Genomic DNA, 15,263 nt, shown 5'->3' with positions numbered 1-15,263 from the left:
TTAAGGCAGTAACCACTGGCCTCAGAACTCTAACTTAACACTGCTACATTTTCCTCCACTCAGACTTCCCTGAGATGTTTTTCTATTAAAATATTTTATCAGTCACTTCAGGATTTCATTTTATTCCTTTAGCACAAAAAACTTATAGATTAATTTCCTATAAGTCACTCAAAGCACTTCATAGATTTTAATCAAATAGTAGTCCATAGAGACAGGTTGAATTCAATTGTTTTTCTTTCCCAGATGCAAAGATGGATGCTCACATTCCTACTACAAAAATGTCTGCGGAAACCTGCAGCATTTGAAAAGCTTTTCCATGCTGCAGATTGCAGATTAACTTCTAGCTAATCATAGTTCAGCACTCTAATGGACTGTGACGGGAAAGACAGTTTTTCCTCCAACTTCAGATCACATGTTTTTGCAGTTGTAAGGCAAATTTTAAAAGAAGGCCTTGGGGATCACAGCCAGCCATCATTATTGGCGCATGACCGCTTTGTAACCAACTGCAAGTTTAATATCCAAGGAGATTTGCACATAACAGTCTTTTTTCCTTCTTCTTGTTTTAAATAATTTACCTTTGAGATTCTCTTCATGACCATGCTGTTGTGCAAAGATCTGTTTGTCTGTCAAACCTCCAGATATGTACTGCAAGTGAAAGACACATTAATTTTTTATTTGTTTCCTAAGGAGTATGAGCAGGGAGCTGGCTGTGCAGAATAAAAGAGGACTTCTTCAGTGAGCACTTACTTGAATTCACTTCAGCTGCCTTCCTCACCTGTAGCACATTAGTTTCTTCCCTGAATCTGTCCCCTGCCAAAAGGGAGTCATTTACACAAATCAATTCTCAGAGCTTCTCATATAAACTACCTATGCAAATCTGAAAACATTTTGTTTTAAAACAAAAGATTGCTGAGAAGCTGTATGTATGGTACTAATGCTTAAGGACCCTGTAAGTATCTCCTTGAAAACAAAGAGCTCACTTTTGATATTAAGGAGAGAGGAGGGAAGTGGGGGGAGGGGCAATGAGGGTTGGACTGGGAGGAGAGGATGGAGGGGGCTGGGATTAGTCTGTTAAAGATTAAATAAATAAGTAAATACATAAAAAGAAATTAGCATACATCTTTTCTGTTAACCTTGGAGGATCTGTGTAAGTGTTAATCTCTGTCCAAAGGAATTTTCTGGCCAGAAAATTGAGCTACATCGGCATGACAAGTCACAAATATTAAGCCTCAGAAACACTAAGCATTGGCATTTCTAAGAAAACAGGTCAATGACCCAAATCCTGTAGATGATTAGAAAAAAATCCACCATTCCAAAGTACCATAGTGGGCTTTTTTCCAATGCTGCTATTATTTTTCACAATAAAGAAATATGAGGTGTATGGGGAACCATGTGTGGAGATGTTCTTGATAATTTAATGTTTTGAGAACTCCCAGGCTGAAAACTGTTATTATGTAAATCAACCGGCTCCAGCTGCTAATTCTCAGAAACTGAAGAGTATAGAAATTTTAACTAGGTTTTGACCTTTTATGCTCTGAATTCAACATTAGGAAAGAGGGAGAGAGTGTAGGGAGTTCTAGTGTATTAGATGATCAGGGGGGAGGTAGTGGGAGAGGGGACATTAAAAAAGAGAGTGGAAAGATGTGTGTGAGAGCCTAGAGGTAATATAGGTGTAAGAGTTCAAGCTAAACAAAGGACACTAATGAGACCAGAGGACAATGCACAAGTAGAAAACAAGGTCAAAGAATTTGTACAGGGCAATACCATGGAAGGCGCTGTAGACAATTGAAAGGATGCTTGATAGTAAGAAATGGATTATCTGCCAGACAAACAAATGCAGCAGAGTTTCAGTTGGGGTTGAAAAAAATGTGGGAGAGGAAAGTGCAGTCCAGAAAGGATATTGACATGGATCAACATTGTCTGTAGAAAGCAAGGAGGTTAAAAATCAAAGGGAAGAAAAGAAAGGCTCTGTTTGGTTTCTGAATTACCTGTGGCACTGGGTGCATCTGTGATTCACACCATATTTACATAGGTTAAAGAGCAAGACTCTAAGCACCATCTGACTATGCTATCAGTATATTTGTTCAGTGTCTGTTACTGAGTCACCTAAGTACTTGAGGAAGCTAATCAAGGTTTCAATTACGCCTGTAAGTAAGAAAGTTATACCTCTGTTGCAATTGTAGCTGATTGGTTGATGAAGTATTCATGAGATCTTTCATAAGAGGAACTTTAAAGGTCACTTGTACCATAATAAGTGGAATTTTCTGGGAAAGAAAAGTTTAGCAGTATTATAGTGCTTATAAAGTCTTAAAAGGCTCTGACTCTCCAAGTCTGGTTGATGCAGTTGAAAACTCATTGCCCTGAGCATTTGTCGTGACTTCTTCAATCCAATATGCCCTTTAAGCACAATGAAACTTTAGAGAAGGACTATCTAATGTTGTTTGCTATTAATTAAAGAATAGGATTTCTTCCTTTCCTTAATGGAAAGCTTTAATTTGACCATGATTGCTGCTGAAAATTCTAATGAATGATTGCAGTGGTTTTCTCACTACAACTACCCGCAATCATATGGCTCTTAAGTTTTTCAGTCAAATGCCGAGAAGCTCATATTAAACTTCTAATTTGTAACCTGGTGCTATCATTCTAAAATGAGAGAAAGATCTGGACAAATGGGAATCCTGGTTTACTGCTACCTCAAGTATGAAGGATTTTCATTCACATATATCAAACCAACAAATAACACAGCCCAGCTTACTTGTCTATTACTCGTGACATAATACGTTGAGATTTATATCTTCACAACATTTGATCTGCCTTCTAAGGAAATGTAAAAAATTACAGAAGTTTCACTAGCAACCAGGACAATTAAAGCTAATTTATAAAGTAGAGTAAAATGGTAGGAGGGAGAATTTTTTAAAAAGGAAGAGAGGACGTTTCCAGAAAGGGTTAACTAAATGGGCAAGGGCAGCCCTATAATGGTTGGCATAATCCCATAGGTTGGCAGTATACTCTGTTTCTCTGTCTTCTTCAGTAAATCTTTAGGCATACCAAATGAATACACTCTTCTGAGATGAATAGTGAAGAAATGATGCAAATTCCTTATTTGCAAGGTTTTTGCATTAGCTACTATGCACTGCACAAAGAAACTCCTCTGATGAGTTCTGAGAGCTACACTCCTGTGTGATTATAAAGGTACAAATATAGTGATAGTTTGATATTAAGGGACCTGTGACCCTCGCAATCATTGATGCTTGGATAGATTTATAGTACCAGACATGCATTTCCTCCTGTGCAGTAGACCTTATAACCAATCATAAAGTGGTTAGTTATCCCCATGTATATTTATATGTATATATACATATATTATATGAATCCTAAAATAATAGCTTTCCATATGGCTATTTAAAATATTCATTTTAGTTATCTTAAAGTTTTAATTGTAATAAATAGGAACTTGTAGCATGTACATGAGCTATGTATTTGTATATGTCATTTTAGCTAGTTGGTCTCACTTGTTAGTTTTGTAAAGCAAGGGAAGTAAGATGATATCCATTCATTCATTTTTAACAAAGCAATATAGATTTCATTGAAGATATAAAATTAAGTTAGTGACTACTTTTAGTCAATTTTAGACATATTATCTGTTACATTTTCTCCTTTCATTCTTTTTACTGATTATTGAAAGATGGTTATACTAGTAAAACTGAGACCTCTTTTTGTAAACACATTGCTTACCTTGTAGGAAGCTACCATAAAAACTTTTTCTTTCAATTAGCATCATTTAACTGAGCACCATTCTATAAAGTTCAGAATCTAATCAATTGACATTTTATACACTAAGAAACAATAATCCTTACTGTAAGAGAGTGTGTATGTGCACACACATACGGGTGTGTGTGTGTCTGTGTGTGTGTGTGTGTCTGTGTGCAAATGTGTTTTTTGTTTTGTTTTGTTTTGGCATTTAAAGATGTTTTTATTATTGTACAGATTCTTTGACAACAAGACAAGTTAACTCTTGGAAACACCTTCAAATGTTTACTGAGGTTGGACAAGTAATAAATTCTGCAAGTAGTTGTCAATTATTTAATTATTTTGAACTTTTATTAAATTTTCTCCTCCTGTTCTTGCTCTTGTGTTTTTGGTTTTGTAATAATTAAAGTGATAAGGATACATTTCTCTAAAGATTTTTCTCCCTCGTTATCAGCTCCTATGTTTTTAGAAGTTAAATGAATCTTGAAATTTCTCACTTTTCACTCTAACATAATTAAAGGTGATTGATATGAAACCATTGTTATGAGGATTTATGGACTTGATACTTAATTCTCTTGCTAGATACTCATTTAAGCCTCCATTTCATCCAGAAATATAATCTATCTGTATAGCTGCCAAATTTCTTCCTTAGAGTCATTGCTATTAGTGATCACCTTATTGTCTCCCATCTCAGTTGTATAAGTTATATTTTTATATAGACTCATGGTTTTGAATTTTATTTTTCATCAAAAGTAACTTTTAAGAAAGTATGTGAAGTATGTTGCAAAAGTAGCATGACTCAAGGTAGTGGACAACATGAGGCCTACCTCAATATATATTAGCATTTCTTATCTCTAAACAGTTTAGACTTGGGAATTTTAACATAATAATTTCTATAGTCTTCATCAAGTAGTCTAGTAAATCAAAAAATACATATAAAAATTAGTAAAGGCTTGAGAGAAGGACTGCCAGATTTGTCCAATGAAAATTGAACATCCAGGCCAAGCCTGGTGGCATATGCCTGTAACCCTGACACTTTGGGGACCTTAGCTACACATGAAAACCTTTTATGAAAAAAGCAAAAGAAAAATACATACATATTGACATACATACATAATGCTTATATACACATGACATAAGATGTTCAATAAAATTTGAATTCTAGATGAATTATAATTTTGTTGTCAGTGTATGCTGGATATTATGTTTTTGGTATAATTGTGTCCTAAATATTGTATAGAATACATTTATATTCATAAAATTATGGTTTATCTGAAACTCAAATATAGCCAAGTATTCTATAATTTTCATAACAGTTGTTATTGGGTATAATCTACTTGAGCATAGCTGAGGATGCCAAGTGGTTCTAGTAGTTAAGTACCTGCATAGCCTTGGGTATGCCACCTCATCTATCTGAACTGAAGTTGTATTTTGTTGTAAATGAGTTTGAATGATACTTATATGAGTTCTTTCATCTTTATAGAGATTAGATAATGTGTCTTAAAAACAACTGGCACATAATAGAATTCCATTAAAGCATAGCTGCTATTTTAAGAGTAAGGAAGTATATAGCAAAACAGACTGTATTTTCTCTGGTTTCATCCTATAGCAATCATTGCAGAAGGCTTCTCTGACCTCAAAAGATTTGGCTATTTCCCCCTGAGTACAATACTTGCTGCCACCATGGACAATAGCTGGCTGTTCTCTAATCTGATCTCTGATACCACTCACTTGGAGATAGTATTAGATCCCAAAGTCTGAGGGTTTAGTCTCCAAGCCAGCTTCCCTCCCTATTTCAGAGACCAGGACCAGGGTTCAGCTTATAGGGTATCAAGTCTCTTCTTGGTAGCCTGCTATCCAAGGACAATACATGCAGTCATCATCAAACCCCTACCCGGATCTAGCCAATGGACAGGACATTCTCCACAATTTCGTGCAGAGTGGGGTCTGAGTTTCACACAAACTCTGGTGCCCCATATTTGACCACGTCCCCTGGATGGGGAGGCCTGGTGGCACTCAGAGGATTTTAGGATTTTGTAAGAAGACTGGGAATGTAGCTGAGACTGGTTCCTGAAAGAAGCTCTGGGTCCATTCCTAAGCACTACTTAAAACAGTGGAATAATAGGCTGTCTATGCCTATGATCCCAACACTTAGCACTCAGGAGGAAACTACAGAAGAATCATAAGAGTCATCGCCATTACATAAAAAGGTGATGGCCAGCCTGTGGTACAACGTTGTCTGTCTGTCTCTGTCTCCATATCTCTCTCTCTCTCTCTCTCTCTCTCTCTCTCTCTCTCTCTCTCTCTCTCTCTCTCTCTCTCACACACACACACACACACACACACACACACACACACAGGAAGGAAGGAAGGAAGGAAGGAAGGAAGGAAGGAAGGAAGGAAGGAAGGAAGGAAGGAAGGAAAAGTTACATTAAAAGAAGGGTGACAATTCAAAGTTACCAGGCTATTTCTCCATCTTAGTTTGTTGTGACGCCCACTCAAAATAGTCTCCAGCTAAAATAGCACATTAGATTAATAATAACAAAGTCCATTTGGATCTTGGTGACTTTAGCACATGAAATATTGGACCAATAATAACATAACAACAATATACACAAGCACTGACCTCCTTTCTCTCTGCTGCATACATCCTTTCATGTAACTTACCAGAAATCATACAACTTCTTCATCTTGAGGCCAAAATATATAATACGTTTTTAAAATTGTTGTCTCCTTTTTTTTAAAAGCCAACTTGCACTTTCTGGCCTTTATCAAATATGTGTTTTTATAATACTCATTTTTATTGAGATATAACTTGACAGATCATTGTCTTTTACCATCTTTGGGTGATTATTTTCCCTTTCTTCAGTATTTTAATATTCATATAAGATATGTGGTTTTCAAGTATTTTCTCCTATTTTCAGGGCATCTCTTTACTTTTCATTTTCTTAATAATTAATTATTAATTAATTTACTCATAACTTTTTGAGATTAGGGCTTTGTGCATAATAAAAAGGAGATCAACTACAGATCTATAGATGTACTAATCTATCAGAACAACAATGTCACTTGGTGAGAATTTTGTTTTAAGTTCAATGAACTCTTAATCTATTTTAATGTTGTTTCACATGCTTTTGGTGCCACAATTACATTTACAAACACTAAACATGGAATGAAAAGACAAGAAATGTCTCATTACCCTTCAAATTATATAAATGTCTAACCCTGGCTAAATATTTAAAAATAATTTAAAAGTTTCCACATTGAGAAAAGGAAACCTGATTCAGAGACAACAAGGCTAGTTTTTTAATATATTTTCCACAATTTCATACATGTATGTAATGCATTCTTATCATGCTAATCTCTCTTCTCTAAGCCTCCTCTATCACTACCAGCTCCCACCCACCTCTCACTAAGGCTCTATTCCTTTTTCATGTCTTTTATTTTATTTTGTTTTGTTTTTGCTTCACAACACATTGGGATTAATCAGGGCTGCTTATGGGGAAATGGAAGTAAAGTTGTTCACTGGTTCCTGAAACATACTAGTGACCACATCCCTGAAAATCATGACCTTTCTCTCCCTCATCAGCTATAGAATACTATTAGATACCCTGGGAGAGTCCCATATGTAGATCAATGTTGATGGGCTTGGTTTTATGCAGGCTTTGTGTAAGCAACAGTAGTCATTGTGAGTTCAGGTATATCACGCCGTAAAACAGGGTTTCACAGCCCTTCTTCATATCTTCCAGAGTTTAGTTTTTTTCCTTCCATTCTGAGATGTTCACTGAATCTTGGAGGAAGTAATATGTGTGCCACATTTAAGCCTTAATATTCCCTGTCCACTCGCATTCAGAATTTTCTTTCTGGAACCTCTAGTTTCTTAATCTGGGCATGTTTGCCCTTCAGGTGACATTTGGCAGTCTCAAGACACTGTATTGCCACATTGTAAGAGATGTTCTTTCCATTTAATGGGTGGAGGCAAAAGTTGCCATCAAAGATCCTCTGATGCATAGACCAATTCCAACCACAACCACAGCCACAGCATCTGGCCAAAATCTTAGTAGTGGAAATCTTTGACTCTGTCTACAATAGCCAGATAGCTGTGTGCTCATAGGCTAATGTGGGAAATATTACCATAACTAAGATAATAGATGCCACAGAAGTAAAGTCACCTAGATTTTATAGTAGGAAATCAATCCTTTCAAGTTAGGATATCTGTTTATAGGAGTTTGGGGGAGTATTTCGAATTGTTATACCTTTAGCAGGAAGAAAAAATTCTTTCAGTGTAGACTCATACTCATCAAGACAAAACCTTGTAAATGTATTCTTATTCTCTGGGCTTTCTTTATATTCTTATTTTTTTATGACTTCCAGAACAAAATAGTTTAGGGAAAGTTTATGCACATATTATGGAGTATATCTAATCAATCATAATTGGAGAAAACATAACATGAAGGAATGAGCTTGTAGTTGATTTGTCTTTAAAGTAGTGACTTATCTAAACTTCAAAGAAGAAGACATTATTTCTTCTGATCACTGTGCTTCAGCTTTCTCCAGTATTGTGTACAAGAATATACTCATTCACTGGAATTCCATAAATATCGAATAGCTTGAAATCCATTTCATCATTTCCAACAATTTCGGCATATAAAAAGCTCTAAAACTTGAAGGTGATTGTTTCACATCCTGCATCATTAGATGTAATCATTCCACCAGCAAAACAACCACCTCTATATGAGAGGCTAAAATGCATTGATTATAATGTATTAGGTTCTGCTAGAAACACTTCAAGTGCACATCTCATTTCTCTTCACAAATATCCTATAAGGTAGATTTTTAAAACTCATTTTGCAGATAACATGAAAATTTTCAGTAAGTGATAAAATACTTGCTTTGCTTGTATATCAAAAGCAGTTCATATTTTAACAGTGAAGAAAGTATTTTCATTGTTAAGCCTACAACAACATAGATAACCCTGTTTTCCTGTCACAACACATGAGAACTGAAAAGATTATTTTGAATTTTTTTTTCAGAATAGCCATCTTAAGACTAATTATTTGTCTCTGTCAACAAACAGTATATGCCCACACTAAGAGGCCACTATGAAAATTTCCTGTCTCTGTTAAATTGTAGAAGTTGAGAAATATGCACCTTTTCTATTATACAATATGTACGAAATAAACATATTTTTAAATTTTATTTTTGTCTTTAGGAAGCACTGAAAGAAAACAATAAGAGAAAGGAAATGGAAGAGAAGAGCAGGAGGGCAAAGCTTGCAAAAGAGAAAGCTGAACAAGAGAAGCTAGAACGCCAGAAGAAGAAGAAGCAGCTCATTGATATAAACAAAGGTACAAAATCATTCCCAATGCTTTGTGTATGCTGTGGTGGCACATGCCTGTGAGCCATGAAGATTGCAGTGTCCAGACCATTTAGTAAAGCTTAGTAAGACTCTATCCTAATTTAATACATATTATACTATGTTGGTAAATATCAAAGGTTGAGGCATATTGCTGAGTGGAGAAGCATTTAACTTAGCCTACACATTACCCCTATAAAAGCAAGTGAATTTTAAAAGGATTCATAAAGTACAAAGTGATTTTATTTTTAAAATTGTTTAATTATGAAATAATTTTTTAAATCTTGGTAGAAAACTCACAGTATTATTTTTCATGTATTTGTTGTGATAGTACGTTCTAGAGAAGGCCATCATAAAGGAAGCTGGTCTGGGTGATGAGGTTCAGAACTTAATTTCACTTTGTTGGCATATATCTGTTGGCAGTGCCTTAACAACAGTCGTCCTTGGGGGCTTGAACATTTCAAGTCATAATAGATATTGACAGCAATATTACCAGTTGGACAAACAACTACTTCAGGGCATCTTACTCAGCTGTGAGGCCAAGTACACAGTCCTGGTGCATTCACAGTAGTATCCACTAAATGTTCTCCTAGCTAACAAGACGGACCATATGTTAGAGGTAGATTTTTTGGGGGAGGGGTGTTAGATTTTGAAGAAGAGAGAGATAAGCTCAGATTGGTGGCATAGATCTATATTCGCAACCCCAAAGTAGTAGAAACAGTGAGATTGCAAATGTACGGGCAGACTGTGCTATTGAATGGGTTATACTTTATTTCAAAACAGACAGGGATGATGAAGGGATAGATGGACAGACACAAAGTGATTAGTACTCAGGTGTCTGTACTGAAAAGTTAAGAATGGAAGGCAAGGCTGGGCTGTTTTCTTTTAGTAAGTTTACAGCAGGGAGAAAAGAGTCACCTTCTCTCTTCTATTCAGAACTAAGAGGTCCAGAGTGTTAAATTAAAACAAAAGCAAAAGCAAATCTGATCAAGATACAAAGTAGTATGCTTAGTATTGAAGTGTTGCCTGCCAAATTTAGCGATAATAAAATTCCAAGCATTTTTATAATATTGACCATATAGCAAGCACCATCCTAGGATTTATTGTAGTCTAAGGCAAGTTTCAAGTCAGTACTTCTTTCTCTATGCAGTAATTACTCTAATTATCTCATTGCTCAGAAAAGAAACTGAGGGTCACACAATTTAAGAAATTTTTCCAAATAAGTATACAAACAGATAGTATTAGCACTGAAGTAGAATGGAAATTGTGTGTCTACAGAATCTTTACAGTTATCCTTGCCTCTGTCACTCAACATTAGTTGAGCAACTGTTCTATAGCATTTTGTGTGTTCCAAGACAGAATTATTTTAAGGCATTGGCCCATGTACTTATGAAAACTGGAAAGTCCAGAATCTGTAAAGAAGGTCCATAGGCTAGAACCCAAGGGACAGCCAAGTCTGAATCTGTTGTTGCTCTTGCTTGAGTACAATTAGTCTTTTCATATTAGTAGGATTTTCAGCTGATGAGTGAGATCCATCCTCATAAGAGAATGCAATCTGCTTTACTCAAATCCATCAATTTCAGAGTTAGCATCTTCCAAAAATATCACAGAAACATCAAAGATAATGTTTGACCAAATTTCTAGTCCATGTTCCTCAGTCAAGCTGACACATAAAATTAAGCATCGCAAGAAGAATATCAAAAAGTTGAACTAACAGTCTCTGTTGGTTGCTTACACATAGCAACTGAGGAGTGAAAGCACTGAAGAGGGTAATATATTCACACAGAGATAAATTTCAGTTGTAAAGCACATTTGCTTGTGAGGGTTACAGTGAGGAGTATCATTGGGCCATGATTGGTTTTCAAATGCCTTAGAAAGAAATCTTTAAGAAGGAGATCGTTAAGGAAAATCTTTAAGAAACCACTCTATGCATGAGAATGAAACCCAGGAAAGAAGTCTTAACTACATGAACAGGGTTTGATGATTATTTTACTAGAGATGCCATAAGAAAATGCTAGAAACTGGTAGCTAAAAGCAACAGATGTATTATCTGGATATGAGTTCAATATCAGAGTATCAACAAGGTTACGTTCCTTTGGAAAACACAAAATCCTCTCTTCGCCTAGGTATTTACTAGTTTTTCACTATTTCCCTGATTATGTACCTAGATTTGACCAAGGCATGACTAATATCATTAAAAACACTGTAAAAATCTAAATAAGCTTTTCTGCATGTGTTGAGCTTGAGAGATCCGTTTTAAAATAGGATTTATCTGCTCAAGATCAGTGGATATGAATGCATATTGCTCTTTCAGAAGATTGAAGATCACTTTGTGGCACCCACACAAGGCAGCTCACAACCACTTATAATTCCAGTTCCAAGTGATAAGATGCCCTCTTCTGACCACCATAGGGCCTGCACTCATCCATGCATCAATCCACACTCAGACATAACATATAATTGTAAAATGAAAATGAGTAAGAGTTATCTTTTAAGGGATGTTACTATATATAGATCAATCAAATAGTAGACTTCAATATTAGCTACTTGTGGCTATGTGTAACAAATGTATTATTATTATATATCTCAGTATTATTTTATATATGGACTGTGTTCATACTTCAATAAAAGTTTCCAAAGGCATTCCTCTAAGATGATGTGGTATATTCTAAGTTTTAAGAATGGGAAGATACATAAAAAGAAGACTAATATACTCACATGCCAAGATGGAGCACAGTGTACAACATAAATATGTATAATTTTATTCATTAATCAAAAATGGTAAAACTGTTTAAGTGCCAATTACTCTGATTTTATCACCAGGCCTTGCATAAATGAATGTAATTATCACACCTACCCTGGAAATATATACAGTTAAAATAATAACTGAAGAATAGGGGCTATAATTGAGTAGCCAAATCCTTGCCACCCAAATGCAAGGCAATGGTACCACAAAATTAATAACTAAAAATATTTTAAAATTTAAATGAAACTACTCATACTTATTAACAGTTTCTCTTTTATATCAAATTAAGAAAATGACAAACTATTATAGAACAACCTTCAATGAACTCATAAAACTATTGTGTAACAACAGTGAAATATAGTTATCTGTCTTGCAAAATTATATTCATTTCTCATGGAAAAATATATTGAGTTTAATTATTAAAAACAAGAATAATCATAACACAATTATGTCCAAAATCTAGATATCACCAACTGAGTTCAGAAACAAAGATCTCACAAAAGCCAAGGAAAAAATTTAATGTTCAAAATAGAACCATAAAAATATGTATCAAATTTTTGGATTTAGAGAGTTGGAGATCAGAAGGCAAAAGTGATGACAGGAAATCATACTTTTATTGTAAATGAGAAAATAAGTATTTTATGCTAAGGAGGCTATCATTTGTGAGCGTAATTAAAAACTGCTGGGTTAAATAAGAAATCTGTAGACTCCAACTTTTCCAAACCTACTTTATTTGGGGTTTTTTAAATATTTATACCTCCCTTCCAACCCACCTACCCTGGATAGTAGAGAAATGAGGTTTATGGGAACAGAAGTAGACCTTGTTGGATTCAGTTCCTGGGAGCAATTCCCCAGGCATAGTTGGCAGGATTTCAGCAGACCATCAAATCCACCAAAGTTGCTGCAGGAAACCCAGCGCCCCAGCCAGAACCCAAGGCCTCATTCAAAGCCTTTACTGAAGCGGTTTTCTCTTGGAGCGTCTCAAAGTGGAGCAATAAACAGCTAAACAATACCAAGACCCAAAAAGCCCAGCATCCTGTTTGGGCCATATATATGTGTGTGGATATATATATATATCCACACACATACACATGTCCTCTCAGGGTCTGTATTAGATGTTTTCCAGCTAGCAAAAACTAAGCCTCTCACATGAGGTGGTTCGACCTCCATGTGGTCTCTCACAAATCTGTTCCCCATTCCACACTTGGCATCAAAACAAAAACATGTTTACATCCATTACAGAGATCCACCACCTAGCTATATGATGTGTTCTTTTCCTGTATCTGTTCATGCTTCAGGTCGCTCAACTGTACTGTAGGACAGTCACATTTATCTTGTATAGTTTTAGTAAAGATTAAATGAGATAATAAAACATAGTAAGATAGGGCCTCAAATATACTCTCTGTTGGTACAATGAGTCATTTAATGCTCACTGAAGAATCTGGAAAATGCTCAGTAGTTCTCACCTTTAAGATGTTTTCAGTTTTGTCAAAGAGATTTAATAAAGCTGAACCAGCAGCTAGGAAATTGTGTGCCAATACATGATAGAGATTACTTGCTTTCTAGGCCTATCTAAAGGGAGAAATCAATTTGGTTTGGCAAAAGTCACCTCTTCATGGAGAAGGCTAAGTGTAGTTTCCATGCATATTAGTTGAGCTGCTCCTTGAAAAGTGGGTCAAATTTTGTTAAACAGAAGCCAAGTGATTCAAATAAAGGGGAATAACAGACATCAGCAGAGCTACATGTCAGCACTCTCAGGTAGCAGGCCTCAGGTAAGCGGTGTTGAATGGACCATGGGGAAATATAACGAAGTGATAAAGAGTATAAGATTCTAAATTCAAGTCCTGCCTTCATCATTTACTAGACTATAATTGCTGTTAGTATATTGAAACTTTCTATGCCTGAGTTTCTTCACTTTCTTCATTTATAAAATGAATAATATCAGTAATTTTTTTCTCTATTGTGAGTACTAAATGTGTGAACCAACAAAATTGCCAGAGATTGGAATTATTTGTACTCTAGCCTACTCAGAATATATATAATGATGTTTTTAACATATTCTAGTCTGTGATGCTTTCAGGCTAAAGGGATGTTTTCTAACATTGCTGTGGTTAGGGAGAAAGTTGGGTTTCGAGAACTATGGGAACGAGAAGATAGAACCCATGTGTGAAAGACCTTGGAAGTGAGGCACAAGAGTTAGGGCATGATGAGGGAGGAGAGCCCAGGTTATTGAAGGAATCCTTTCAGGGATTACCGAGGTAGTAAACCTGAAGCACAAGAAAGGAGAAGTGACTACAAGGAGAACGTAGTTGGGAAAGAACAGTGAAAGGGGAAGAAAAAGGAGTAAGCTGACAGCAGATTCTTTCTTCAAAGGATTTTAAACCTGTGGCAGTTTAAGACGATACTAAGCAGTAAGGAAAAAATTCAGGAAAGAATGAAGAAAGACAGTGTGAAGTTGCAAGCCACATATTCACCAGAGCGCAAGAGGCTTCTATTTTCAGAACTGCAGTTTTACCAATAGATAATTATATATTAATGTCTTTTAGCATATTAGGTTATTTCATTCATCCAACTAACATTTATTGCACCATTTCCCAAATAATCATAATTAGAGCATGCACAGTAATATAGTATTTATTTGAATGTAAAATGGAGAAAGCTAATTTACATGCAGCAAAAATTATGCTAAATCAATGAATGTGCTTGAAAATGTGTGTGCACAGTATACGAACTACATAAAGTGCTGGGAATAATCTACATTCTCCAACCTGTGCTTATGTTGATATAGACGATAATTAACTTAGGGACCATTAAATCCATTAATTAGTTATGTGGGTAGAGAAAGAAAGCTTACTAAATATTTGTAAATAAATCTCTTTCTTTTCATGATTATGGAAATCAGCAAATTACCTGCACTGACTTGCACAAAGCAATAAGGAAAATACATAAAACTTGATGTTTTTAAATTGCAAACTACAACTGCAATTCTGTTGCAAATATTATTTAATCAGGAAAGGTTTTGTTCTTCCTTATATAATATCATATGGAAATTAGAATTGCCTGTTGCCTTCTAGTACAGTGATAAAGAATGAGCAAATGTTAGTCTTCACAGAGTAGAATAGCATGTTTTGATGCACATACTTTAGCATTTTAATACTATACACAGACACACTCTCCCTAGGAAGCCTGCCCCAACCTAGTACATGTACTAGTACATGTCTTCCTCTTACATGTCCTTCTCTATCCTCCTCTCTAAATGCCTGTTCTTAGATTTATGTGAAACCTTTTCTTAATAAACTCCAACTGCACTTAACAAAGTAGTAAATTCTAGAAATAATGGTTGATAGCAATTTTGGTTTTCTTTTTTTTTTTCCTCCTTTATTAATTTATTCTTGTTACATCTCAATGGTT

At 35.4% G+C, this 15,263-nt stretch overlaps 1 protein-coding gene across 1 annotated transcript in view; it reads left to right on the top strand.

Moving 5' to 3' along the window:
* The window catches only part of DIAPH2 (diaphanous related formin 2), a 696,864-nt gene that overhangs the window by 519,483 nt on the left and 162,118 nt on the right, over window positions 1-15,263 (top strand). The window contains exon 25 of the mRNA XM_084790930.1: window positions 8,963-9,098. Coding sequence (XP_084647056.1) covers window positions 8,963-9,098 — 136 coding nt within the window. The remainder of the gene's footprint in view (window positions 1-8,962; window positions 9,099-15,263) is intronic.

The sequence above is a fragment of the Acomys minous genome (assembly GCF_964271855.1).
Source record: "Acomys minous genome assembly, chromosome: 7".
Classification (NCBI taxonomy): Eukaryota; Metazoa; Chordata; class Mammalia; order Rodentia; family Muridae; genus Acomys; species Acomys minous.
Note: the sequence above shows the minus strand (reverse complement) of the source record. Positions and strands in the feature narration are given on the sequence as shown.